Below are 27986 nucleotides of genomic sequence, written 5' to 3' on the forward strand. Positions count from 1 at the left end.
TTATAATACAAGGGTGGGAGCCAAGACTAGGAAGTGGAGTGGCGTGCAGGTGAAGTAGGGATGGAAGGACAGACTCTACGTCTAGGTTTGAAAAACTTAAGGCAGTATCCATTGACTCATTCACCAAGTATCATCCCAATCATTTCTTACTTCCTACACCATAGGAAGGGAAATGTGAGATTATTGAGTGATCATCAACCTTTTCAAAAGAAAAGCATAACTTGTACCCCTATTCTTTTTCTAAGTGTGCTAAACATAGTAAGACTTACATACAATTGATACCTTGATCTTGATCACCACTTGCTGGCCCCCAAAGTTGTTTCATTGTAACCTTTCCTCCTCCAGATAATAGACCTCATACAGTGTCCTTGATGAAGGATACCGAAAGAAAAAATATTAAATGAAACTTTCCACCAACGATAGATTTTGACTCTGTATTATGTACTACACCTTGTTTCTATGAACTGATGGCATGCGCATCTTTCCATTCACTTTCTCTATAATCTTTCCTTTGATGTGAAATAGTGCCTGTGACTATCAAGTTCAACATAGGGCTGCACTTTTCTTTAACCTACTCGAGGAAACATGGGTTATACAGAAATAGGAGTTTCATGTGATATCTTCTGTTGATATACAAAGTATGAACTATGCAGTATCGTGCACAATGTGTCACAGCAAGGAATCAATGTATACACAATATAGCAGTCTTAGGTGGGCAATGCACTGCATAAGGCAATCTGAGATATGGCACGAGGGCCCAGAAGCTACATTGAGTACTTAAAATACTGCAAGCTCTTTTCCTGCTCATGCAAATGTGCTTCAGAAGAGAGGGGTAATTGGATCACAAGCCCACCATCTAAAGCTTCATTTGTGTTGCTTCTTAAAATGAAGGCACAGGAAGCCCAAGTATCAGCTTCAAGAAACACTCCCATGTAGCATAGGTGATCTGCCACGCTGTTACCAGACACAGACCTGCAAAATTGGACAAATTAGGATTTCAAATGTCACCCAGTACCCGGATCCAGATAAACTTCTGGCATGAACAAAGATAGACTCCCACCTTTCCACAACCCTAGAAACATGCACTCTCTATAGTCAAGCACATGCTCAGATACCACCATAAATGGGTTTGCCTTGCAACAACTTGACTACAAATTTCAGATAAACAATATTTACAAACAAAAACCAAACACTCTATGGCACCCGCGTTTGTGTACCTGCTTGAGTTCGTGTATGAATTGCCCCCAAAAGGGCTATGTATATATGTGTGTCCACCCTCTGTGTGTGTGTGTGTGTGTGACCTTGTTCATATGGGTGTGTGTATGAACACCTGCCTAGGTGTGAACACACCCTTATATCTCGATAAGATAAGTGTGTGCCATGTGGCATTAGTCTATTGTAGTGTGTAATTTGATTGAATCAAAAAGATAAGTTTCTAAATCTACAAAAGCACGTACTTGATTTGAAGTAATACATCACATCATTTTGAGTTGAGCTGCAGCAAAACCCTAGATTCCTACAGACACATGGGAAAAGAGATGAGGACAAGGCTAGCCATGGGAGCCATCCATCTACCTTGTGTCATGGTTCTAAACTAGAGTCAAAGAGAAGGAACTTTGCTTGGACCTGTTGGAACTGTGCTTCGGAAGCATTGCCTCTCCAAGTGTGCTAGCAATGCATACCCCTGACTAATCTTGCCTCTGCTGCTGGTTTCATGGAGAATTTTGGGCCTGAGAATACAACTCCTAGGTATGTGTATTTTCTCAGTACCTCGACTTCCTGTCCCTCAAATGTGAAAGTGTCTCTTTGCAGCCCTGACAACTCGTGTGGAAAACCATGACATTTATCTTGCCAAGGTTAGCATGCAAGTCTCATTCCTTACAGAATGCGGGGAATGCATCCAAGTGTCTCTGCAACCATTCTGCTGTGTGTGGCAGTAGTGCTACATCATCTGCAGAGAATAGAATGATAATCCATCCTACATCCCAAATACTACTCACACCATTGAGGAGTCTCATCAAAGAGAAAGTGATGTGATCATGGAATCTCAAACAGAATGAATGCACAGATTAGTGGATTAACCTTTTCCTTGACTCAAGGTACTGGCACGCTTGAACTGGATCGTGACTCACTCATACTCACTCAAGAGGGGCCCAACTATTACCGCATTAAGATTTGACAGTCCTTGAAATTACTCTATAGCACTTTGACACATTGACTTCATATAACTAAAGGCTTGAAGGCCCGATTCCTTTCCTAAAAAAGAATATAAGTTGGCTTTGGGAGCACTTTGGCTCGAACACAATGACATTGCAACAAGCAAGGATATTGGCTTCAGGAGACCCTTCTCAAACCAACTATTTCCATGCACATTAGAAGAGTCATTATCCAACAGAAGCCAGCGTTGGGTGTGTATTACCTACTACAAGTGGGATCTTCACCAGAGCCATCGCAAACACGTTCCGATTCATAGCTTAAGCTCCCCAGGCGAATTTGATAAATCCATATCTTCAGGCCACATTTTACAAATTAAAACCTGATCAAAGCAAGAGCAAAAACTTACAAACATATGGCACACCTCTCTTCCGAAATGATGGTATGTTCTTCGAGGAAAGAGTGAATAGTATGGCGGCAAATGTGGAACCATGTCGTGAGCATGTGTCATCCGATAAGTATTGGGCACCAAAGCGCTATAATATGCTGCAAAGATACTGTTTCCGATTCGAGGCTGCCCAAATGTCACAGTTTGGATATCCTTCATGCCATAATTTGCCTGTAAAATAAGCCAGAAAAAGGAACCTCTGCAGCCAAACTCTTCTAAGCACATGTAAAAGAGATCCAACCACTTTTAAGGAACTATGATATTGATTTTTGTAATGCAAACATGACAAATCAAGTCACGAACCATGATGGTCATCGCCTGTTTGACACCAATTCAACACACTAACCACCTGTTATAAGGTGAACAAAGAGTAGGTCCTTAGCCAAAGATACACGATTCATACTAGTCTACAGATGTGATAACAGCTCAAACAACAAAAGATCCAAAAGTAAGGTCCAAACTGTATGTCCAACGTCTATAGGTACATCAAATTGACTTAGCATAAAGCTCAGGAGGAGAAACTAATCAATGCTAGAGCTTCTGTTCAGATCTTGGGGTCACTTCAGACACAATCGTACTATCGTAGTTGCCAAGCATTTCATGGAATGTGTTTCATAAACGTTTCCTTTGGGTTTTGGGAGCCGGGGGGGGGGGGGGGGGGGGGGGGGGGGGCGCGGGCGCAGCTTGGGGGGGTGGGCTTGATACATTTATTAAACCGTATAAAAGTATAGAACATACACAAAATGCATCGATTTGTACTCTAAAACATATTACAACTTTAAAACACCCAAGTCTGAAGTGTTGCAGGCTGCAATGCCAATGCCCAACACAGATATATGATTCATGATTCATCCACGGTTTCAAGTTCAGACTTTATAAACCATAAACCAAGTGAAGCGCCAAGTGACAAGTCACAATAATAGTAAAGCCATCAATGGTCAACATATGCATAAGTGCTCTAAAAGGAGCCAAAATATGAAGCACATGTCCTAAATGTCCAAACTAATAAACAGAAAATGTCAAGAGTTTACTCTACATTGTCCTTGACATCGTCCAACTCCTCATTACCAATCACCTCTGAACTCTTCAGTATCAAAGCAAACGAAGCCTCAGAAGGATCAAGCTTTGCCATTGTAGCACTCATCCCTGCTTCTACAACGGTAGGATGCCACTTCGACAATGGTAGGATGCTGCTTCTACAATGGTACTAGCACCTGATGCCAATACATGTGATCACGTCACACGAGTTGGTGCCATCATCTCCTCAGAGAGCATGGCATAGATGTCACACTCATCTAGAGGAATATCTTGCCCTTCCTTAACTTTCTAGACGTCGATCTTGTCTATGTTCACTATAAAATTGCCTTTCTGCTCAATGAGACAGAGGTTGCAGCAGCAATACACCAGCCATTCCAATTGTGCAATACACAACCCCCATATTTTGCAAGGGAAGTGATATGGCTCCATATGGCATTCCTAGAGAACGAGACATGGTGAAGAAAGGAGGACGAAAGGAGAAGCTCGGCTTAAAAAGCCCAAATTTCAAAATCTTATTGTTTCTAACCATTCCAATTGTGCAGTACACAACCCCCATATTTTGCAAGAGGAGTGATATGGCTCCACATGGCATTCCCAGAGAACGAAACATGGTGAAGAAAAGGAGGACAAAAGGTACAGCTCGGCAAGAAAAGCCAAATTTCAAAATCTTATTCTCTCTAAAAAATTACGTCAACTCGGCTGAAATTGATGCTATCAACCTCGAAACAAGGTGCACAAGGCCAAAGGAGGCTTTGTGGGAAGATTCAGCACACAAATCAACATGATCAAGGGGATGCAGCCAGAAGCACTACGCAAATCAAGATGCAGGTATTGCATTTTTTGTGTACGGGATGGGTCGCTATAAGTGAGGCCCCCATAAAAAGCACAAATCAGGGAGATGCATCTGGTGGCACTACACAAACTGAGATGCAAATATTATTTTTGCATATGAGGCAGATCGCACTACCAGATGAGGCTCCCAAAGAGCAATAGAAAGAGGGTTGGAAGAAAAGGGAGCAGATGCAAGAATCTCCCCCCTCCTACCCCCCCATCCTCGTGCCAGTCCATGCTCGCATTCATAGTTGCAATGAAATTTGGGGGAGATAAAGAGAGAAAATTCTTGCATCTGCCTCCATGAAAGAGTAAGGCTGAGGTTTTCTGACAACAGCCAGACAGATACAGAGTTGTCTAAATTATTTTGCTGAGAATGGTTTTGACGAGTCAAGTGGTTAAGGTAATAGATTCTTGTGATGGAGGTTGAGGGTTCAAATCTATTGGACCCTGCAGGGTGTGAAGTGTCTACTGAGTTCATGCAGCAAGTCCATGCCAGACACATAATCCTGAATTCCATTCAGGACTGGAAACAAATGGAATGAAGCCCCTCTTACAACGTAACCAGAGGCATTAGCTTCGCACACAAGAATCTTGACAAAAGAGGAGGGGGGGGGGGGGGGGGGGCGGGGGGGCTCACACCTATCCACCAGCACATATCGGTCCATGCCTACTTGGCAAAAACTCATTTGAAGAAAATCCAAAGCTCAAAAAGGGGGAGCTTCACACCCATCCAGCAGACATTGGTTCGTGCCTACTTGGCAAGATTTCATTTGAGGAAAGTTTTTGTTTAAATCTCAACCTCTTCACGCTGTCTGCCAGACGACTTTAGCTGGACCTGTATTAGTGTCCAATCACAAATGGAATGAAGCCCCACCTTACTCTATGTACTTTTGATAAGTTGCCAACTTGCTTTACTCACAAAAAACTGCCAGAGGCATTATCTTCACACAAGAATCTTGACAAAAGGAGTACAAGAAATGCTACCTGAAAAAATGATACCACTGATCATGAGAAACTTGCGTAAAAAGATACAAACTAGCCTTTAACAAAGTCATAGACTTTGAACTTAAGTCTTGATGTCAACACGATTCAACGTGCACAAAATCCACACCAGATTTTAACCAGTGTGGCTGCACCTTTTATACCTGGCACACATCTGGTTTGGCTTCCAAGCTACAGCAAAGACAGCCGCACAAACGCATCACTCCATAAAACAAATCACACAAAAGTTGTAAGCCAACTTTAAAATAGCTTTGCTGCACCTTAGACTACAAACACTTCCTTGCATGCTGTCATCACCCACAATAACAAAGTTGCCAAGGAAGCTCTTGCACTCTCTTCTACATCCTTCATAAGCATCTACTTGTACACCACTTACACTATCAAAAGTTTGCCTCTTTGTGCCACATATCGTGAGGCAGGGCATTCCTGCATGACCTCAATGTTCAACATCAGGTGCCACTTTTTGATGGAATAGAACAACTTGTTACTCCAGCTTGTATGGCTATCCACAAAGGCGCAAACTGCTCATCAAAAGGTCATAAGAGTCTGTCTCGTCAGGAAGACAGAAACCAGCGTCTAAAAGGAGAACCCCTGTTTGGGCCATCAAAACCCTGACAAGCTTAGAAGCCCACAACTTTTCAAGGCAAAACACATGCAAGACATCCCACTAGACGAGTTGAAATCGTAGGGCTATTAAAGGCCACAGGCTGTTTAAGGCGACAGAGTGAATAATGAATTGGGCTGATTTCACGTGGGTTGCAAACAAGGAAGGGAATGTACTCTCTGATGCAACATGCAATATAACCATAGGATCACGGAGCAGGAGATAACATAGAGCAAGGAAAATCAGCAGCACTTTCATGATGAAAAGTGGCACTAATGGGGCCAAAAAGGTGCTAGAAAGAATCAAATTATTCACGCTAACCTGACACAGAAGGCCATCATTTGCTTTGTCATGGTTGCTGGTTGATGAAGCATAATCCTGCACATTGAATCAGGTTGCATTCCGAACCAGAATGCTTAGCAGACGCAGAGATATCAGTTACTCTGGAATGGAACACTCCAATAATAAAATCGTGAGTGCACGGAATGACTCCCTTCTCCTCCATTCCTAGAAGCCCCCCATGGCATACAGGAATGCTCGTGTGTCCATCCCCACTTCAAAATCTCGCTTGCGGCTTCACAGCTTACGAGAATTCTAAACACAGCTCATCCATTCCGTTATTCATCAAGATAATATCATCTACTTCTTTCTTCAGCAAGTTCGCATGAATGCCAAACCCATGCTCAACCCACAAAAACGAAAATCCCGCAAACTAAGTTGTGGGTTTTTTCCTTGGAGCTAGATAATCTTGTAACCTTGGTGGATCATGCTCTCAAACATCATTAACTTGCAATATGCACTGTCATGTATCAAAACACACTCCACATGCTTGATGTAGCTTACAATCACATACACAGGATTTCAAGACAAAGGCACTACGCTAGCCATAGAAGGAAAGGCCAAGTCCATTCCTGCATTGAATAATTTTTTGAGGAAAGTGTGTGAACTCTCACCTTTGCTCACATAATGACATACTTGATCCATTTTAACTTAATTTTCTCTACTGAAGGAGTGGGTTCCTTGGCTTTACCCATCCAATCCAAAATAATTAGTAATGTTGCATGCCATAGGTCATGCCTTGAGTTTCTGCACAATAAGGAATCAGGATAACCCACCTAGACTCCTCTGAGACCATCTAATGCACCCAATTAAAATCCACGCCACATCCAACCACTCCATCTCTTGGTGGGTATCACTATATCTCTTTACCTATTGCCAAGCATGTGCTTCCTAAAGCATTTGTCGATCACCTTGGAACATTTTCACTATTTCGAAAGACAGACAAGCAAAAACTCAAGAAGGTTGATAGACTTACACAAGACAAACTAAACCAAGCAGCCTAACAAATACTACTGGATATGGTAACAATGCAAACCCTTTACATACCGTGAGATCAAGTGCACAAAATGCGGCCATGGCCCCTCCCATTGAATGTCCAGTAACCATTATATTGAGTCCATTTGACTGCTCCTTTATTGACATAACAGCTGCTACTACACCAGTACGAAGAGTAGTATTGTGGTAAGCAGTGTAAAATCCCCGGTGTACCTGTAATGTTGCTAAAACCAAAGTCAAAGGGAGGAATAAAAGACAAGCCCAGTTCACAACTTGCCTGATGCATGCACACGTGCACACACACACACAGCACACACACATATATATATAGAGAGAGAGAGGCATTTTATGTGTCTGTGTGTATGCCCATGTGTGTACATATATACATGCTATCAAAGCTCCTTGCTGGATCGCATAGGCGTGGGTAGACGCCGTCACTTTGCTATAGATGTATGCATATGCACATAAATACAAATATACTACACATACAAAAAGAGGGGGTTAGAAAATTAAGTTTCTTACCATCGCACCTATGACACCAGGGTAACTTAAATCAAGCTGCTTGAAATATAGATCCTCCATCCAATTTTGGATACTGCAGATCAAACATAAAATACACAATTCTCAATCGAAAAAATGATAATTTTTGTAATAATTTCTCCCTCTAAATATTATTTAGGTATCAGATACTCACAAAAAGCTTTACCAAATGGCTGCTCAAAATACACGTTTAATAAACACAGCAAGCTGCTGCTCTGTACAAACCTGTTTTCTTGGGTTCCTCGAAAAGCAATCACAATGGCATTCAAATCTTCAGCCAGCCCAACAAAAGCCTACCAAGTTGCACCCAAATATCAAAAAATCAACCTCCACACACAGAAAAATCACTACCATCCTAGCAGCAACAACTTGGACAGAATACTTGTAAGGATTTAGAATCTCTGGTAAGCAAACCCTTTCTTTATTCTAGATATAGCGGTACACTCAGATCTCTATACCTGTAGGCAGTGCTGTACATCAACAATGAGCTCAACAAGTCTAAACCCCTGCATGATGCCCCAATAAGTAATATGATGAAAGATCAAACAATGTTCCTAAGGCTATTGACTTCAAGAAGCTACGACAGTTCAGAAACTAATTTGAAGTTTCACCTTGGTGAGGCCATTGCATCTTGAGCAATTCCATGCAATAAGGGAATCCAAGTCGTTAACATAAACCTGAAGAATGCCCAACAACAAATATGTGAGACTGCAGCTGAGACTAACCAAATCATGGCACCAACAAATGACTTACCTTAAACAATTCAAAAGATTAGAACCTAATTTTATCTTGCACTAGTGTTCATGGGAGAGAACACTCAAGCCTTGCAAGATAGAGAGAAGGAGAGGAGAATGCAAGGGTCATGCTGGTTTGCACCTCAAGCCACTCTTTGTTGTCACCACAAAGGAGCTTTGCAAATGGATGGGGAGCAAAGAGAGAGAGAGCTATGGAAAGCTCAACCTCTACTTCTATGCCACGATGAGTGAAAGCATGAAGGAGTAGACAAGAGGACATAGGGAGAAGAGAGCATACAAAGAAGAAGAGAAAAGCATACACGCAACTCAATCACAAAGCAAAAAGACTCAAACTTGATTGTGAGAAAGGGATTATATGTTTTCTCATTAGTCAAAATGTCTTATATACAATACTCATTTGTACAATGCCGACCGCCCAACTAATGTCCAGAGACCCAATACACTACTCCCAACCTAATTGTACATCACCAGCATTACACAAGTCGTAATCTCAATGTTTGACTGTCTTCCGGCATTACAAAATTACGCGATACAAAAATATGGCTTGAAGAAGTTGCCACGCGAGGAGTACTATTAGCCAATGTGATTAACATAACCCCCTCCCTAATCACAGTTCCATCTTTGGAATCGGCTGTGAAGTTCCATGGGAGGCTAGTGGTAAAAGCCGTTGAAGTTCTTGTAGAAGTCAAAGCAAGACTTAGTGTACTGGGTGGTTCAATGGAGGGCTTTGTGGAAAGTCCAAAAGACGGTCTCGAACATATGCTTGAAAGTGAGCATGCGCCGGCCTTGCATCCACTGTACTCTCTTATAGTAGCCGAGTATTTGGCGAAGTGTTGGACCATTATTGACGTCAAAGGCCATGCCCTATTAACCTTCGTCAAATGTGTGCCATTCTGCGAATTCCACCAAAAGTACAATGATGAGTCTGAAAAAGCTCATGGTGGCCACCATATCTAGGTCCGGTACAGCATCATAATCCTGGATGAACTTGCGCATAGTGCGAAGCATCCTTCTTCGTGGAGGACAAGGGATGGTCGAGGCAAAGGGATCCATGTGACGTTAAACTGGAGCTGGAAATTCATCTCCAGCTCCAATTCAAAAAGGTCCCAGGGCCATCTACGTTCGTTTGGAAAGTAAAGTGAGCTAATCCTAAGATACCACGGAGCATAGCAATACTCCTTCCAATATCGGGCCTTCAAAAGATACAGACAACGCCACACACGTGGCTCGCCCATAAGATCATACATGATTGGGACTGCGCTAGCCTATGGTCGCTTATATCCCCCCCTGTTCCGCTTGCGATGAGATCGTGACCATTGCTAGAACTTCTACTCCATATATGAGGTAAATGTCAAGGCGATCAGTGATCCTGTTAGTATCGAGGGTAGAGTCCGGGCATTGCCTCCGGTCCAATATCCTGAGCGCTCGATCGATGTCTATCCCGTCGAGAAAATCACGCCAATCGAATGAACGGTCAAGGGGGTGCATCTGCTACTGTTCTTTGATGGGAGCTTCGGGGATCTCACCTTCTCCCAAGATCTGTGGTGGGAGAAAGGGGTGGTCGGCTCGCGGCTTTGAGGCCTTAGTGAGTCCATTGAGGACATCCTCGAGAGTGGTTGGTGGTGAGGTTGGCTTGGGAGATGAGGGGGGTGACGGCGGAGTTGGAGAGGCAGGTGGGAATATCTAGGGATTAATGGCAGGTGGTGAAGTGAAGGCGACGAGAGATGTAGCTGAGGTAAGAGGGTTGGTTGAGGGAAAAAGGGACTGAGGCTTGTTCCTTCTCTTTACCTTTGCTGGAGGTGCCTGAAGTAGGGACTTCCAGATGATGAAGGGCCCTGAGAGGTACACTGGGACCACCTGCTTCTCCTACTTGGGGGCGGGGGGCTTCTTCACAGAGGTCTTTGCTACCGGACGCATCATCATTGTCGTTGTCCCTAGCAATGTCTGTGGTGTCCTCCTCTTCATTCTCGACTGCAAGTGCAGACTTCATGGACTGATAAAATTACAGGGCCTCTCGAGATTCCTCATCAAAGATAGCCTAGGGGTAAGCCACATGGACTATGTCAAAGAGGTGCCATTGGGTGGTGCGCATCAGCTGCATCTGCTTCCAAATGCGATGGTATAGTACAAGGATTCCCCAATGGTATAAGCAGTGCTTGCCTTGACGTCGGTGAGATAGCGATAGGCAGTCAATGGCATGCCAACCATGTGTGCATACACTAGATTGCCCGGCTGATGATGTCGGTGGAGGTAGGGTATGGGCATAACTCTTGTGGGACAAAAAGTTTGATGTGATCTCCCTCGTCCAGGCCATCGGAGAAGTTGAGGACGCGGCACCAGGAATGGAGGTTTAGGCAAAGGAAATAGTAAGGGAAGTGGAAGATGGTGAAGTGCTCAATGAGGGAGACGGAGTTTTGGAGGAAGAGCATGGCTTGGGTGGTGTGGGAGGCGTACCTGACCTTGGAGAGGATGGTGGAGAACGTGGTGGTGGGGATCTCCTCGTCGAGGAAAACGTCGTGCTGGAGGAGGTTGAGTTGGAGAGTGAGGTGTTGCAATTCGAGGAGGCCTGAGGGTGGTTGGGGAGGGATGGCCAGGTTTGGGAGGTAAGTGGCCACGTCCATCAAGCAATCTGCCTTCTTCTCAGGGGCCACTGTGATCAGCTCGGGTTGGGGTCAGCCTTGAGCTCTGATAAAAGTTGCTCGGCAATGGTAGCGTCCTTGGCATTAGTGCCCTCCAGAAGTCCTTTTTTGCGGTGCTCGGACATCTGATTGTGGACTTCATCCACGAGCTATTAGCAGTTGTGGGCCATGGTTTCAGCTCTCTGAAGTGCAGCAGTGGTGCGGGTAAGCTCTTCCCAGGTTTCGGCTCTTGCGGCTCAGGCCCCCTCAACCTCCGTGTGAAAGACTTCCACTTCGCACTGCAGGCGAGCGATCCTAGAGTTAGCCTCTAGGCCTAGATCTGTAATCAGGCAATGGCCGCAGTTTTCTGGGTCTCCAACTGAGCAAGGTTGGCATGCGCCAGGAGAAGGGCTTGATGTGCCCATCTGTTTGCTCCTTGTGCCGAGCCATATAAACTGTCATGTTCCCTGCCATGTTCTGGAGAAGGGAGGAGAAGACAGTTGGGAAATCGGGAAGGCAGCCCAGTGAGTGGAAAAGGGCCAATGAAAAGCTTTCAACCAAGGCTAGGTTGCCTTGCTGGATCCAACGGTGTGCCTCCGTGATGTTTTGTGCCTCATGGGATGTGAAAAAGGGCCCGCTTTCGAATTGAACTGCTCCCCTAGCACTTTCAGGGATGCTGTGGGATGGACCACTGAACGGGGCAAGCTCAGTATGGCCGGTGACTGGCACTTGGGCCTACGACTGCCGATCTGGTGGGGGTATCCATGAGATTTCTCTCTAAAAAATTTGCGAAAGTCTTGCTCGCATTGGCCTCCTGGTCTAGCTTCTGCTTCTTGTGGATCAGAGAGTCGACAGACAGCCATCTGTACAACTTGGGCAATACCATGGGCCTTGGGCAGCAACAAGAGACCGTACAACAAAGAAAAGGGTGTAGAAGCTGGTTGTACAGCTTCGGTAGCAGCAAGAGGCAAACAATGAGCAAATGGTGGTGCACGAGAAAAACATTCATGCGCACAGACCCTGAGTTGGCCGATTCTTCTAGCCCTAATGTAAGTGGTATCACCCACCTGCCACTTGGCAAGGGATGCCCACACACTTGGTGGGCAGCCCCTTGCATTAATAGAAGGCGGACAAAGCTTGGGCTGCCCACGTGAAGAGGCACCTTAAATAATAAGTTGCCTGCCCTTCATTATTTGTCTCCCCCAGTTTTAATGTAGTGTGTACCCAGCAAAACCTTACAAATGATGAAACGGGCCAAGGTGTAATACTTACCATCTGCAAACCCATAAGACATACTTATTCAACCTCAAATACCGTCATACACATGCATCCACATGGTTCCCAACCATCGTCAGCCCTGTGGACATTCACACACATTGAATCCAAGCATGTCCACACCATAAAACAGGTTCACGTGTGTGTGTCAACAAACATGCCTAATGCACCATTTTATTGGCCCCAAAAATCCCATCTTCCAAGCTTGTATTCCACAATGTTGGGTTAGACCCGGTCAGAATTCCCACTAGGGACAAGTTCCAAGAAGTCTCACCGAAACCCAACCAAATTCATACAATGGGTTAGGCCCTTCCCCCCCCCCCCCCACCCCCCCCAGACATAGACTTCATTGAGAGTGGCTAACCGTGGAAAGAGGCCCTCTCCCTTTTTGGCAAACCTTACCATTTTTGAAGGGTTTATGTACCTCTTCCTAGCAGATGCGAGGATCCTATTTTCAGAAAATATAAAGGATAGAAGTGGCAAGAACAAATAGCTTGTTCATTCAAACTCAACATTGCCAAATAGGTTCATTGACAGTTTCAAATAATGGATGAAGAAGCCATTATAATCCGGTACATAATAATGTCAAGAGACTCATCGGGTTGAGTTACAAGCGCGGAGAATATATAAAGTAAAATAAATTCTGTATCCCAAGAACAGAACGTACCACAGACGCGTACTCAACAAGAATTTGAGCAAGAGTATGGTTGTATTGAAAGCCATCATCAGGTTCATCCGACCTCCAAGACCCAATTCCTGAACAAAAAAACAGCAAAAATGCAGACAGGCACATACAGTCATACATACAACACTTTGAGGCATATAAAAACTATGTCCGCACACATATACACACAGTGCAGACGTGGCTGCATAGGCACATATACACAGGCACACATACATAGGCACAAATACACACATACAAGATGAAGTGACTTGAGACACTCATGAACTACACTGGCACACACACATACGTACGCCATACGTGCCTAATACATGCATACAAACACATACAAGCATACATACATGGATATACGGGCATAAGCATAGATACCTCTCTTGGCCAAAGTAGTCTGCGCAAAGCCTATGAGAAGTAGCCAAAAGACTAATCTTTGCATCGCCGGAGACGGGGCGCCGTGCTCCATACATTTTCCGATCATCAACAACATACAATCACACTTCGCGCATCATCGAACGTCCTTGAATTCAGAGCATCCACACGGGGCCTTTCGCGGTCATTAAATTACAATGGCCATGAGTTTCTCGTGTTCCTATCACGCGCTAAATTTAAGTATCTCAAAAAAGAAACGTGGGAAAATATAAAAATATGCCCTTTGTTTTTTTCCTTTTTGGCGAAAAGCTATAGGTGTAATTTGGAATTCCCCCCTTTTAGGGACCGGTCACACTTGAGAGCTTTCCGGTGCGTCCTCGCACCAAAAAAAAAAAAAAAAAGGGGGCTACTAGAGGAAGGCAACCCCCCACACACACACTAAAACTAGTCTGACCAAAACAAAATTTAATTTTTATTTTAAGTTTTGATTAGTGTTGTGGATGAATAAGAGAATAGATGATCAAACATCTCTTTCAATACATAGCTTCACCCTTCCTATTTAGGTCAGTAATTAGAAGTTAACTATTCTTAATTTGAGGGCAATGGGCATAGCTGATGGACAACATTGACATTGAACATGCTTACACTTTTTGGCCAAACTCTTGAAAAGGAAAGCTAGGTTGTATTATTCAAAATTTATGATTTAATAAATCCGAATGGATAATTTGTTTACCATTCAAATCTAGATGTAATTCTTGTCAAACATGTTATTCATTGTGGACCTGAGCTTTTGTAGAAAAGGCAGATTGATTGACTATTTCATGCCAAATGTGCTATTCCATGCCAAATGTGTAGATATCAACATCAATGTCACTAGCCTCAAAGTCGCTATATTATGTGGTTGCCTCTAAATTGAATCCTCTTTTGTGGTTGTCATGGATTCCTATGTTACTTCTCTCATTTAGATGTAATTCTTGTCAAACATGTTATTCATTGTGGACCTGAGCTTTTGTAGAAAAGGCAGATTGATTGACTATTTCATGCCAAATGTGCTATTCCATGCCAAATGTGTAGATATCAACATCAATGTCACTAACCTCAAAGTCACTATATTATGTGGTTGCCTCTAAATTGAATCCTCTTTTGTGGTTGTCATGGATTCCTATGTTACTTCTCTCATTTATATCTTAACACAAAAATACTTCAGACCATATGCCTTATTCCCTATGAACTCAATGTATTGATCTTTTGCAAGCATGACCTTCTTGATATCAATGTGGGTGGGTAATCCTTTATAGCCTCCCCATTACATCCACGAATGGAAATCCACTAAAGTCCACTAAAATGTTTGGTTCCACTAAGTAGTGGCACCAAGCATAGTCATAGGTGCGTCATCTACTACCACCCTCTTTGAAGGAATTCAACATCATCATGAGACCGCCCTAACCCTCATAGGTGCGTCATCTACTACCACCCTCTTTGAAGGAATTCAACATCATCATGAGACCGCCCTAATCCTTACTGAGGTTTTCTAGTATATTTAAGTTCCATGTTATCATACACATGAGTGAGCATAATAACATTCAAAGAAGCTCCACCATCTGCACATGCACCTTTAATCCTTATTCCTTCATAGTGTGAGCAAACTAATCTACATCTAATGCAGCATGTGACAATGTTTTCTTCTTTTTATGCCTTTTAACTTATACACATCATGAGAATTCTTTCCTTATTTGCAAGCTCAATGCTAAAAGTTTAGGTATAATTATAAAAAGCATACATTTTTATAAGTCTTAATCATAGAAATAAATTGAGAAGGCAAAAAGTAGCAAAAGGCATACAAAACCTAGGAAGCATGTGGGATCGAAGTGATTTATTAATATGAGAGCTCTTCCCCCCCTCTCATATTAATAAATCGCTTCGATCCAACATGCTTCCTAGGTTTTGTATGCCTTTTTCTACTTTTTGCCTTCTCAATTTATTTACCTTTATCCTTTATCTCAACTTAAAGGGGTAATAAAGTCATTGACTATAGACCAATTTCCAATTTTCTTAGCCTTCCCCTTCTTTTAAGTTGTGAGGTTTCACTTTCCAATGTCCCCTTAGCACCAAACAATTCTAAATTTGCTAAAGCATCTATGCATTAATAATAATAAAAGCTTTTAATAACCTTTTCATGGATGTACAATCCACATAGGACACCACCTCATTCCCTAGTTTTTGTCTCAAGGTAATTACTACATCCATCACATTATCAAAATTTTCCACTGATTGTTAATCCATTTGTGGATTAACAAAGATGATCCTCCATTTGAGGACATTAATAAGTGTTATGTAACAGCACTATAAAGGTTGTACATTGCGAGATATTGGCCAGCCAAGGCTTTAGTTAATAAGTTTGGGCGCCCAAGTCTGAATAAGGGTCAGTTGTATATAAGGCAACTTCTCATAATGGAAAGACACAGTCCCCCTTTGTGCTATGAGAGCTCTTGTCTTGTCTTGTGTATGAGAGAGAGAATGTGTGTACTCTAGTGCATGTGCCTTTTCTATGCTTGGGTGTGGGAGAGTGAGAGAATGATTGCCTTGTATTGTGGTGTGAGTGACTCTGTCTCGGGTGACAGAGTGGAGGTGGAGATTGGAGAATTGGAGCTTCTACAAGCGAGCTTGGAGAGCCTTAAGGGGGACGTGAGCTCGGAACATTCGTAAGTACCCTATGACGGTTGTTGTCTATTACTTGTTCCATTAGTGAATGTGTGAAGTTCTCTTGGGAGGTGCAGTAGGCCATAACATTTTTGGCGCCGCACCATTGTTTCTTCCATCTTCTTAGAGCTCTAGCTCCCACTATTCAAGATTCATTGTTGCCTTTGCATTCTAGAAGTGCATTGTGAAGTACTGTGTGGATAAGGATTGTGTGGAAGTGAAGGAATTAGATTAGTTGTGAAAATTTGTGTGTGTTGAAGTGTGTGCGAGTACTTGGTAATGCTTGTTGGAGGAAAGCTACACTTGATTTTGTTGCTTTCGTCACCAAATTTGCTATTGTGAGTTAGCAGTTAGTGATATTTCTTTTTTTGTTCTTTCAAAAATTCACGAAAAATTAAAAAAAAACAAGGAGCCACTGGTTGTGTTTGTTACTCGCATTACATTCCTTTTGTTCTAGGCACAACCATTCTCGATTCATTGGGTAGGGAAATCACACTCCAAATCCTTCAAAAAATCACTATGTTAGCTTGACTGATAAACGCGTGAAAGTGCAGGAAAGCATTTCACAACGTGAAACGCATCTACATTTCACGACATGAAATCCTACCCGCCTTGACACCGTAAATCTCGGGATTACCTTACTAAAGCCAGTGCACTTAACATGACTGACACTAAAAAAACTAAAAATTCTTATCTCCTGAAAAGGGTGCATTTCACGACGTGAAACACATTCACATCTCACCGTGTGAACTACCATCTCACAATGTGAAATACATTCACATTTCACCGTGTGAACTACCATCTCACGACGTGTGACAGGTCGAGTTTATAGATTGAAGGATTATTAGATCAGGGGCAAGAGAGAGTCGTAAGTGCACTATAGTAATCTCCGTGACTTAGGTTACAACAAATCTAGCCTGAAATTGCAAGGCGTGAAACACAAGCTGGTCACGATGTGAAATACATCTCATGACGTGAGACATAATTCACGACATGAAATGTTAGTCTGACAAATAACCGAGCATAATAGTTAGAGTAGAAAGTTGGCCTGTTGAATTGTATTCTCATGCACTTGAGGTCAGGAAAACTTATTGGAGATGACCCTACCCCTAATGACAGTGCATCTAATTACCTAGGATCTTTCTATACCAGAAAAGTGTTGGTTTAGGTCGCTTGGCGAGCACTCAATTGAGTGTTGTAGCTTGGAGAAATCTGACCACTACAGAAACTAGTAGCGAAGAATCCATGGAAGAAGGACTCAGGTTCTCCGGACTTGGAGAGGAAGGGAAACTCGCTTCTCCTACGAAATCCAGTGGAATATTTGATATAGCCCCAGGGGATTCTTTGGTCTCCAACCCAGCACAGAAGACGAAGCTCAATTTGCAAGCAAGGGTCTGTTAACAAGCACGGGACATAGCCCAAAATGGGACTTAACAACACCTACAGCCCTAACGACTGGCCCTATGAACACTAACACCTTGAGACTTAGTGGAATTACTCCTAGGGTTATGCGAGACAAGGAGAATGCTGTCAATTCAGGTCAAATCTTCTTCCCCGCATATGAGGAAGTGACATTAAGATGGCTGAAGCAGAGCGTCAATTACGACTTCTGAGCTTAAAAAGGTAAGAGCATGATACGCGTAGAATAGCGACGCGAAATGGAGGGAAATTGATGATTTACTTTTGTTATGTGGCAAGGAAGCAGAGACATCTAGGGATGCCACAGATAACATGGGGATTGGAATGACAGAAGAAGGAGGGATACCAACCCTAGAACCCATACATGAGGAAACCAAGGTGGAGGAAGACCTCGGAATGCAAGAAGAAGTGGACGATCAACCTAGGGCATCTGCAGGAGAAGAGGTCAATAATCCCATATTCTTGTAGAGCATGGAACTCTTAATTCAACAAAGGCGAGCTGCGGCGGCCGCTAATGATGAGCCAAGTGATGAGGAATTGCCTGAACCCAACCGTAGACCTGGATTGGATAGAAGGACCTATGCAGGTAGAGGATGAGGTCTATGTAGGGGGCAATAGCTCCTCAGAGGCTAATAGTGGATCCCCATGTAGATCTAAATACGGCCACAAGGGCAGATTTTTTGAATATCTCTGCGGAAATGGATAGAGGTATGGTTAGGAAACTGGGCACAACTCTTGAATCCAAGCCATCTTCGATGAAGCCACACCTCATTTTGAAACTCATGCAAAAGTACTCATGAGATGGGGACCCAATCCAGCACCTAGAGATCTTTGAGTCAACATGTGAAACTTGTGGGCCAGTGAATGATGTGACCATGATACATGCGTTTTCTCTAACTTTAGAAGGGAAGGCCCACCAATGGTATTGAACCTTAAAGCCTGAGGATGAAGTCGATTTCACTCGGCTTAAGAATGTGTTCATACCAAGCTTTGCTCAAAGTGGTGATAGATAGAGTCCTATGGCTTAACTCCATAACATCAAGCATAAAGAAAATGAATCCATGAGAGATTATGTTTCACCACATCTGATCATCTGATCAAGGACAACCCTTATCGAACCAATGGTAATGCTTCTACATCTAACCATGCCACCATTTGGACTATAAAGTGTGAAGCCTGGAAATATAATGCTAGTAAATGTCTTGACACGCACACAAGCAAAACATGTGGACAAAAGGAAAAACCCAGAGTGTATTACAACTTCTAGTTGGGAGGAGAAGAGCAAAAAAGGTAGACAAGGGTGACGCCTTGGTCGTAATTCAGGATGGATCCAAGGAAGATACCATTGACACCGACTCCACCCAATCAAAGGAAGGAGGCAATCTATTGTCGAGACTAGAGGAGTAGGCACAAGGAACCACAAAAGAGAGACCAATGACCCCCAAGGGTGTTGGAGAATATATGAATGTGGAGGAGGAAATACGAAAGCTCGAAGAAGCTAAGGCCCTTGTAGAGGAGTGCCAACGCAACCACAAAGCCACTTTGAGGGCTAACAAGACTAGGAATACATTGTATCCACAGAATGAGTAGCTAAGAGAAAGGAAGTTAGATGTGCCAACTCCAATTCCGAAAGAGTTCGAGGACTAATAGTGTCCTGATGGCAAGAACGTTTGCAAAGGAAGATCAAGAACTGTCAAACCATTCATTCCCTATACTAGGATTGAGTATGAGACAAATACGTGGAAGGAGACTTCACTTGCCAGAGAACCAAGAGATATAGGCAATCTCTGAGCAATATTGTCCACAACTGTCAAAATGCCGATTGGACCATTGTTACGCAACATGCCAGCATTGTGCAGATGTCAAAGGAATGGGTAGAAGGAAGAATAAACCCAATGATCGCGTACAAAGGAGAGCCAGACACCTCTGGTGGAGAAAAACCTAGTGCCTAAGGAAAGGGAAGCACCCAAATTCATCCAAATACTTGTCAACCAATTAGGAAGGTATTATGAGGGCGATGACACCAAGAATGCCACAATACCAATCCACCATTATGGATACCAAGGACTTGCTATCCTGGATGGAGGTGTGGGTGTGAGCATTATCACCAAGCAATGTTGGAAAAGCTAGGGAAAACCGGAGTTAGATAGAGCGGACCTAATCGTTAAGATGGCAGATGGAACATCCTCAAGGCCAATGGGATTATTGAAAAACGTTAAGCTTAAGGCCTTTTTGTTCCACTACCATCTGCACCAACCAGATTCATATGATATTATCTTGGGTAAACCCTTCATGAGGGAAGCCAAGGTGGTGCATGATTGGGCAATAGATCAAGTGTATATATGAAAGGATTCATAAATTTTGAAGATTGATCTCCATATGTGGAAGGCACACCCCATGGAAGGGCAATTGTTTGGAGATGATTTGGTCACAACTGAACAAACCACATCCTTACAAGTCTACTAACCAGTTAAAGAACACTCACGTGAAGAGGAAGAGAATAGATTTACGTGTCGCTTCCACCTCCAAACTTTAGTGAAAACTAAATGGATGTACTTGCCACCATAGATGTGTTGCCCCCAGAGGAACAAAATATATTGAATCGGGAACCATTCCCACTACCTCAGTGCATATGGTGAATGTGCAACTCATGGAAGAGGAAACAAAGGATGAAGCCTCAAGCATAGAAGTGCCTCGACCACATGGTCGCAACAGCACTCAATGCCTCAGGAAGTGGCGGAAACAAAAGAGGTATGGCTATTTACTCCAATTGTGCAAACGAAGAGGTGTTCATGGGGCCTAGTATATTGCTCGACACAATGCCCTATTGTTGGTGAAGTAAACCCACGGACGCCCAGTGGCTAAGATATCTTGAGGTCACTAAGGTGCACGATGAGTTCTCTAGGAACTGGGTTGAGGAGTTGAGTAGGATCACTTTAGAAGGGAAACGAGAAGAGAAAATTACTCTTCAAGAGCCTGATCCACCTAAACTTACTAAGGTTGGAAGAAGAAAATGAAATAAGGCTTTGAGTGATGGCTCAGAACGATGATGATGAGTAAGGACGACAAGCCAGACCTGCTCTCAATGCCAAACCATTTCAAAACTTACACCATTGATGAGCGAAAAGTAGTCTAACTGACGACTAAAAGAGTGGAGGAGAATGGCCATTCCATGTCTTACGATGGACCAGCAGAAGTTAAAGAGGTAGACATTGCTGAGCCAGGGGAGGATCCCAAACCTGTCTACATTACTAAATGACTAGACTTCCATAGAAAAGGAGCTCATTACTCTCTTGAAAGAGTTCAAGGATTGTTTTTCTTAGAAGTATACTGAAATGAAGGGTGTACCACTCGAGGTGGTACGACACACTATTCCAATCATGGAGGGATCAAGACCATCCACTAGGCAAAAACCTTACTAGATGAATCCTAAATATGCAGCTATTGTAAAGGAGAAAGTTGATAAACTCATAGCTGCAGATTTCATCTACAAGACTGAGCAGAGATATTGGCTATCACCAATTGTGATCGTGCCAAAAAAGAACGAGAAGCTTAGAGTGTGTGTTGATCTCAAAAAGGTCAACACAACTACTATGAAAGACCACTATCCATTACCATATACGGAGAATGTATTGGAACGGGTAGTAGGTGAAGATGCCTATAGCTTCTTAGACAGTTTTTTAGGATATAATCAAGTGTCCATTGCACCAAAGGACCAACACAAGACGACCTTTAACACAATGTGGGGGACCTATAGTTATAAGGTTATGCCTTTTGGTCTCACTAATGTCCCTACTACATTCCACCGCTTTGTTTGGTGATTAAGATCACCATTAGTGTTTAGCAACACTATTAGTGCTTAAGAGCACATTTCTAGCGTCTAATGACACTTGCATTGGTGATTAGATTCACCATTAGTGTTTAAGAACACTCTCAGTGTTTAAGAACACTCTTAGTGTTTAGAAACACTCCATAATGTCGAGTCTCCCCTTTGCTAATGGCTACACCCACTAATGGTGTTCAGCAACACCTTTAGTGCTCATAAGCACACTATGGAACGTTGTACACTTGATAAAGCTTGATAATAATGAGGCTTATGAACCCTCATGGCGTATGCCCACAACATCAGAGAATCTGGAGCAAAACACTTTCAAGAAGCACTTAAGAGATTTTGAGCTAAGAAGAGAGGATTAGTGCAAAAAAAACCTTTGATTTTGAAGCTTTAATGGAAGCTTCAATGGCTACCACAGTGGGTAGGTCTGGTCTTTCCTCCTGTATTGTGCGCACATTAGGCCGCCATTAGAGCTGAGACTTTGGTAGTAGGAGCTCCTTTAGGTGGGCTTCAATTTCCCTCTGATTTTGTAGCTTGATCTTGCACGCAGGAGGCGAATTAGACGTACGACCATGCTGCAGCAGCAGAAAACCTGCGCCGGCCTGCTTAGAGCTCAGTACCCAGACATCAGCCATTAGTCATACGAACTGCAATGCCTACACCTCCTCTACACTTTCCCAGTTGGAATCACGCCGAGTTCTTGCCTCCACCACAAGTGCTAGAGCTCCTCCATTGGCAGAAGGTTCAGCTCCACAAAAAAGGAAGATAAGATTGACCTATTCTACACCACAAAAAATGACCTAATCTTACCAAGCTCTAGATACCATGAAGAAATTCGTGGTGCTCATGCTAGATCAAAGATGTGGAGGAGAGATACAAGAAAACATCTTGCTTATTAAGTTGCTCAAAGTACAACTAAGCTTCATGCTTCATAAAATGCCTTCTAGCTCCACCTTTAAATAGGTGAGCTAGTGGACCATAAGTCCATTCACACACACACCCTTCTCCTCCCCTTTTACATAACCTTAGTCTTTTAATATAGGCACTATATAAGTAACCTTGGTCTAGGCTATTGTACCTTTTACCTTTTATCACCTTGTCATTTGATATAGACATCTTGTATTCTTGGAGATTATGCCCAAGCTTTCATGGCAAACTTTCCATGTTTAGGTGATACTCCCTATGATGAGTGGGATATGTGTGTACTCCATACTACTACGTGCAAACCCCTAGGTTCCTTTAGTGCTTGATGAAAGGAGGGAGAAAAAGAGAAGAAGAACTTGGCCACCATAAGCATGAGAAGGAGAAGGTGGAGGAGGAAACAAAAAGAAAGAAAAATGCCTTTCACATTCTCTCTTTTAGGCCTAACTTTTGGCCATTCACACTATGCCCTTGTTTACACTTTGGCCATTTAAATCTTTTGTTTCTTGGCTTGATCCTTTACTAGACTAACTGCTATTGATGCCTTTGAAAGGATTTGAGCTCATTTGAACTCTAAGGCACCAGATCTGGCCTCTCCACACACTCTATTTTTTGCACACGAAACAGGAGATTATTTCACTAATTAGTGATTAATCAGCACTAATCATTGCATTTTGGTGCAATTGATGGTTCAAATTTACCATTGGGTGTCGGATACATATCCCTATCACTTCATATTGCAATTCGGAGATGGTTTGATATCCCAACCATTCAGTATAGATAAGTTACCCTTGGCTTTATGTATTTTTGGTGAATTCATGCTGATAAACTTGTTGTAATCAACATTAAATATCAGATTGGAGTTGTAAAAGGGTAGACACTGCCCTTGAATTTTGAATTGGATCAAGAGGTAAGACCCCCTTCACATCATCATCAGCAATGCACAAGAAATAGCTAAATTTAATGGGGAGCAGCTCCATACATGGCAAACAAAGACCATGTATTCGCTCATGAGGAAAAATCTGTGGAGGCTAGTTGAGGGAAGAGATGAATGTCTAGAGGAGCATGGGGAGAATGAGTGCAATGAGAAAGCATTAGGACTCATTGCACTCAGCCTAAGTGATGAAATCATTCACCACATTACAGGGATACAAAGTGGACTAAAGATGCATGGGATGAACTCAATAAATTATCTGGCACTCAAGCAAAAAATTCAAAGATTAATTTGCTAATGCAATTCTACAAACTTGACATGAAGAAAAGTGAACCTCTAACCACACACTTGAACAAATACAAAATCATTAAGAAACAACTGGCAGCCATTGGTAAGAAGGTAGAGGATGATGAGGCACTAATAGTGCTTCTGAAAAGTGTGGACAAAGGAGAATATGAGAACATTGTGGCAGCCTTAAAGAATGTACCAGAATTGAAGCTGCATGAGATAGAAGGAGATGTACTAGAGCAAGAGACCAAGGTCAAAGAGAAGAAAGGGTTGGACCCAAGAACTGGAGAGGAAAGAGCATTCTATACCCGAGGAGGAGTCTCACGAGGACGAGGATGAGGCATGAGAGGAGGAAGGACCTTCACTTGTCACACAACTGTGGTAAGCCAGGACATATGGCTGGAGACTGCCAGGACATATGGCTAGAGACTGCCAGCAAACCTAATGAAGAAGGATCGACATCGGCAAACTTCATGGAGATTCCTAAGGAAGAGGAGTCAGGACATCTTTTTTGAGAGAGAAAGAGAGAGAAACCCCACAACCCAATGTAACCTGCCCCAATCGAGTAAAACCACCTCTGAGCCATCGATGATGTAGGCCATGTGGGTAGATGTATGTGTGAGCACTTTAGTCAAGGTCACGGGCACTTGTAGTAGCCTTGGACACATAGAGAGAGAGTGTCAAGGACTATGAGTTAGGGACTTGAGGCACTGGGCGCGGGCTACCAAGTAAGAGGGAAACTTGGTATAAGCTCCAGGTGTACTAGAATTATTCACTTGAGAGGAGGTGTTGAAATATGCAAGTGAATGGGTGTGTGCGGGAATAAGCCCTTAGCAAGAGACTCTAAAAGAGAGTCTGTAATTAAGTGGGTAGCAGTGAAAGGTGAGAGGTATCTACTGATGAGAGAATCAAGGGTAGCATGAGTGAATACAGGGAAGTGAAAAGATTCTAGGAAAAGGTGCCCCTAGATGTAGGGGAGGTGGCACAAATCAAGGAAAAATCTGAGGGATTAGGTGCTTGGCATCTTTGTGGATGTACAACCTATAAATTGAGGCATTGGCCTAATGAGAATTCACTGGTTTTTGAGTACCCATGCCTACATTATTGTATTAGAATAATTGCTTATCCTAATCTCATCTTGATCACATGCTAATTATTTTGATTCTTGCATTTGATCCACCATAGCTCATCACATTGCTGCAAATTTAACATGGTTTCATCCAATTTCTGAGCCTAATTATCTTGCTATTCACCATATTATTCATAATTAGGAGATAATCACATTTTTAGTCTATTTTCAACTATTCTCTGCACCCCCAACTGGTGAAGGAGCTCCCTCTCCCTCCAGCCTTAACAATAGGCTAAAAGCTCCTAGCCTAATCTAGCTACAAGCCCCACGCTCCAGCCCACCTACTCAGCTCGTCGAATCGTTACGTGAAGTCACCGATTTTCGGTGATTTAAGAAGCGCCGTTTTCCGGAAGGAGATCTTAGATCTACACTCACTCAAGGTGAATCAGCCTAATTCCTCTCAGCCCCAAGGGTTTTCAAGGGTACTCTACACGTTGGTGATCTCAGATTTGTGAAATTCCTCAAGGAGAAGCGGCAGGAGAAGCGGCATCAAGCTCTGCATCAAATCTGCAAAGTGACTTTGGTAAAACAGAGATTAAGCATTCAATGTTTGTCAAATCTTTTGTTTCTTGGCTTGATCCTCTACTAGACTAATTGCTATTGATGCCTTTGAGAGGATTGGAGCTCATTTGAACTCTAAGGCACCATATCTGGCCTCTCCACACACTCTATTTTTTTGCACACAAAACACTGGGATTATTTCACTAATCAGTGATTAATCAGTACTAATCATTGTATTTTCGTGCAATTGATGGTTCAAATTTACCATTGGGTGACGGATATACAGATCCCTATCACTTCAGATTGCAATTCGGAGATGGTTTGATATCCCAACCATTCAGTATAGATCAGTTACCCTTGGCTTTATGTATTTTTGGTGAATTCATGCTAAAATAATAAACTTGTTGTTATCATCTTTAAATATCAGATTGGAGTTTTAAAAGGGTAGACACTGCCCTTGAATTTTGAATTGGATCAAGCGGTAAGACCCCCTTCACATCATCACATCAGCAATGCATAAGAAATAGCTAAATTTAATGGGGAGCAGCTCCATACATGGCAAACAAAGACCATGTATTTGCTCATGAGGAAAAATCTATGGGGGCTAGTTGAGGGAAGAGATGAATGTCCAGAGGAGCATGGGGAGAATGAGTGGAAGAACAGGAATGAGAAAGCATTAGGACTCATCACACTCAGCCACCTAAGTGATGAAATCATTCACCACATTACAGGGATACAAAACGGGCTAAAGATGCATGGGATGAACTCAATAAATTATTTGGCACTCAAGCAAAAAATTCACTGAGATAAATTTGCTAATGCAATTCTACAAACTTGACATGAAGGAAAGTGAACCTCTAACCACATGCTTTAATAAATACAAAATCATTAAGCACCAACTGGCAGCCATTAGTAAGAAGGTAGAGGATGATGAGGCACTAATAGTGCTTCTGAAAAGTGTGGACAAAGGAGAATATGAGAACATTGTGGCAACCTTAAAGAATGTACCAAAATTGAAGCTGCATGAGATAGAAGGAGATGTACTAGAGCAAGAGACCAATGTCAAAGAGAAGAAAGGGTTGGACCCAACAACTGGAGAGGAAAGAGCATTCTATACCCGAGGAGGATTCTCACGAGGACGAGGATGAGGAAGAGGCATGAGAGGAGGAAGGACATTCACTTGTCACAACTGTGGGAAGCCAGGACATATGTCTAAAGACTGCCAGCAGCAAACCTAATGAAGAAGGATCGACATCGGCAAACTTCATGGAGACTCATGAAATCTTTTCTGAGAGAGAAAGAGAGAGAAACCCCACAACCCAATGTAACCTGCCCCAATAGAGTAAAAACACCTCTAAGCCATCGATGATGTAGGCCATGTGGGTAGATGTATGTGTGAGCACTTTAGTCAAGGTCACGGGCACAGGTAGTAGCCTTGGACACATAGAGAGAGAGTGTCAAGGACTATGAGTTAGGGACTTGAGGCATTGTCGCGGGCTACCAAGTAAGAGGGAAACTTGGTATAAGCTCCAGGTGTACTAGAATTATTCACTTAAGGGGAGGTGTTGAAATATGCAAGTGAATGGGTGTGTGCGGGAATAAGCCCTAGCAAAAGACTGTAAAACGGAGTCTGTAATTAAGTGGGTAGCAGTGAAAAGGTGAGAGGTATCTACTGATGAGAGAATTAAGGGTAGCATGAGTGAATATAGGGGTGTGGAAAGATCCTAGGAAAAGGTGTCCCTAGATGTAGGGGAGGTGGCACAAATCAAGGAGAAATCAGTGGGATTAGATGCTTGGCATCTTGTGGATGTACAACCTATAAATTGAGGCATTGGCCTAATGAGAATTTGCTGGTTTTTGAGTACCCATGCCTACATTATTGTATTAGATTAATTGCTCACTAATCTCATCTTAATCACATTATGTTGATTCTTGCATTTGATCCACCATAGCTCATCACATTGCTGCAAATTTAACACACATTTGTTAGACGAGCTAACAGAATGATTGTATTAGATTAATTGCTCACTAATCTCATCTTAATCACATGCTGATTATGTTGATTCTTGCATTTGATCCACCATAGCTCATCACATTGCTGCAAATTTAACACACGTTTGTTAAACGAGCTAACAGAATGATTTTTTGAGTGATTTGGAGCATGCTTTCCTTGCCCAATGTATCAAGAATGATCGTGTCTAGCAAAAGGAATGTAATGCAAAACACCAACACAACCCATGGCTTCTTATTTTTATGATTTTTGTGATTTTTTGAAAAATAGTAAAAAGCGTGTCACCAACTGCTAACTCACGAAAATCAAAAGAAAGTCCAAGTGTAGATTTCCTCCAAGCATTACCAAGTACTCAATCATGCGCAGTTCAATACATACAAATTTTCACAACTAAGCTAATTCGTTCACTTCCGCACAAACCTTATTCACACGGTTTTTCACAATGCACTTCCTGAATGCAAAGGCAACATTGAATCCTGTATAGTAGGAGCTAGAGCTCTAAGAAGATGGAAGAAACAATTGTGGTCTCCTTGACAGTGGTGCCAAAAATGTTATGGCCTACTGCACCTCCCAAGAGAACTCCACACATTCACAAATGGA

The 27986-nt window shown here is 42.7% G+C and overlaps 1 protein-coding gene across 6 annotated transcripts; it reads right to left on the reverse strand.

Annotated features, from left to right (window-relative positions):
• Positions 1-590: 590 nt before the first annotated feature.
• Positions 591-13858, reverse strand: LOC147627159 (lipase-like). Of its 6 annotated transcripts, XR_015268450.1 has the most exons (11): positions 13655-13857; positions 13271-13359; positions 8567-8632; positions 8414-8461; positions 8181-8248; positions 7938-8010; positions 7467-7628; positions 2906-2951; positions 2579-2773; positions 2420-2508; positions 591-972 (listed from the first exon to the last, which is right to left on the reverse strand). XR_015268450.1 is itself a non-coding variant. In XM_086815781.1 (10 exons), the coding sequence occupies exons 1-10, from the start codon at positions 13767-13769 to the stop codon at positions 765-767; spliced, it is 1113 nt and encodes a 370-aa protein (XP_086671907.1). In that variant the 5' UTR covers positions 13770-13852; the 3' UTR covers positions 591-764. The 6 variants fall into 6 exon arrangements, 4 of the variants coding, with proteins under 4 accessions (XP_086671907.1, XP_086671909.1, XP_086671908.1 ...); XM_086815781.1 differs by lacking the exon at positions 2906-2951 and having other exon boundaries at positions 13655-13852; XR_015268451.1 differs by lacking the exon at positions 2420-2508 and having other exon boundaries at positions 835-972; positions 13655-13858.
• Positions 13859-27986: the final 14128 nt, after the last annotated feature.

This window comes from Cibotium barometz, chromosome 21, assembly GCF_041138505.1.
Source record: "Cibotium barometz isolate CiBa-2024 chromosome 21, ASM4113850v1, whole genome shotgun sequence".
Lineage (NCBI taxonomy): Eukaryota > Viridiplantae > Streptophyta > Polypodiopsida > Cyatheales > Cibotiaceae > Cibotium > Cibotium barometz.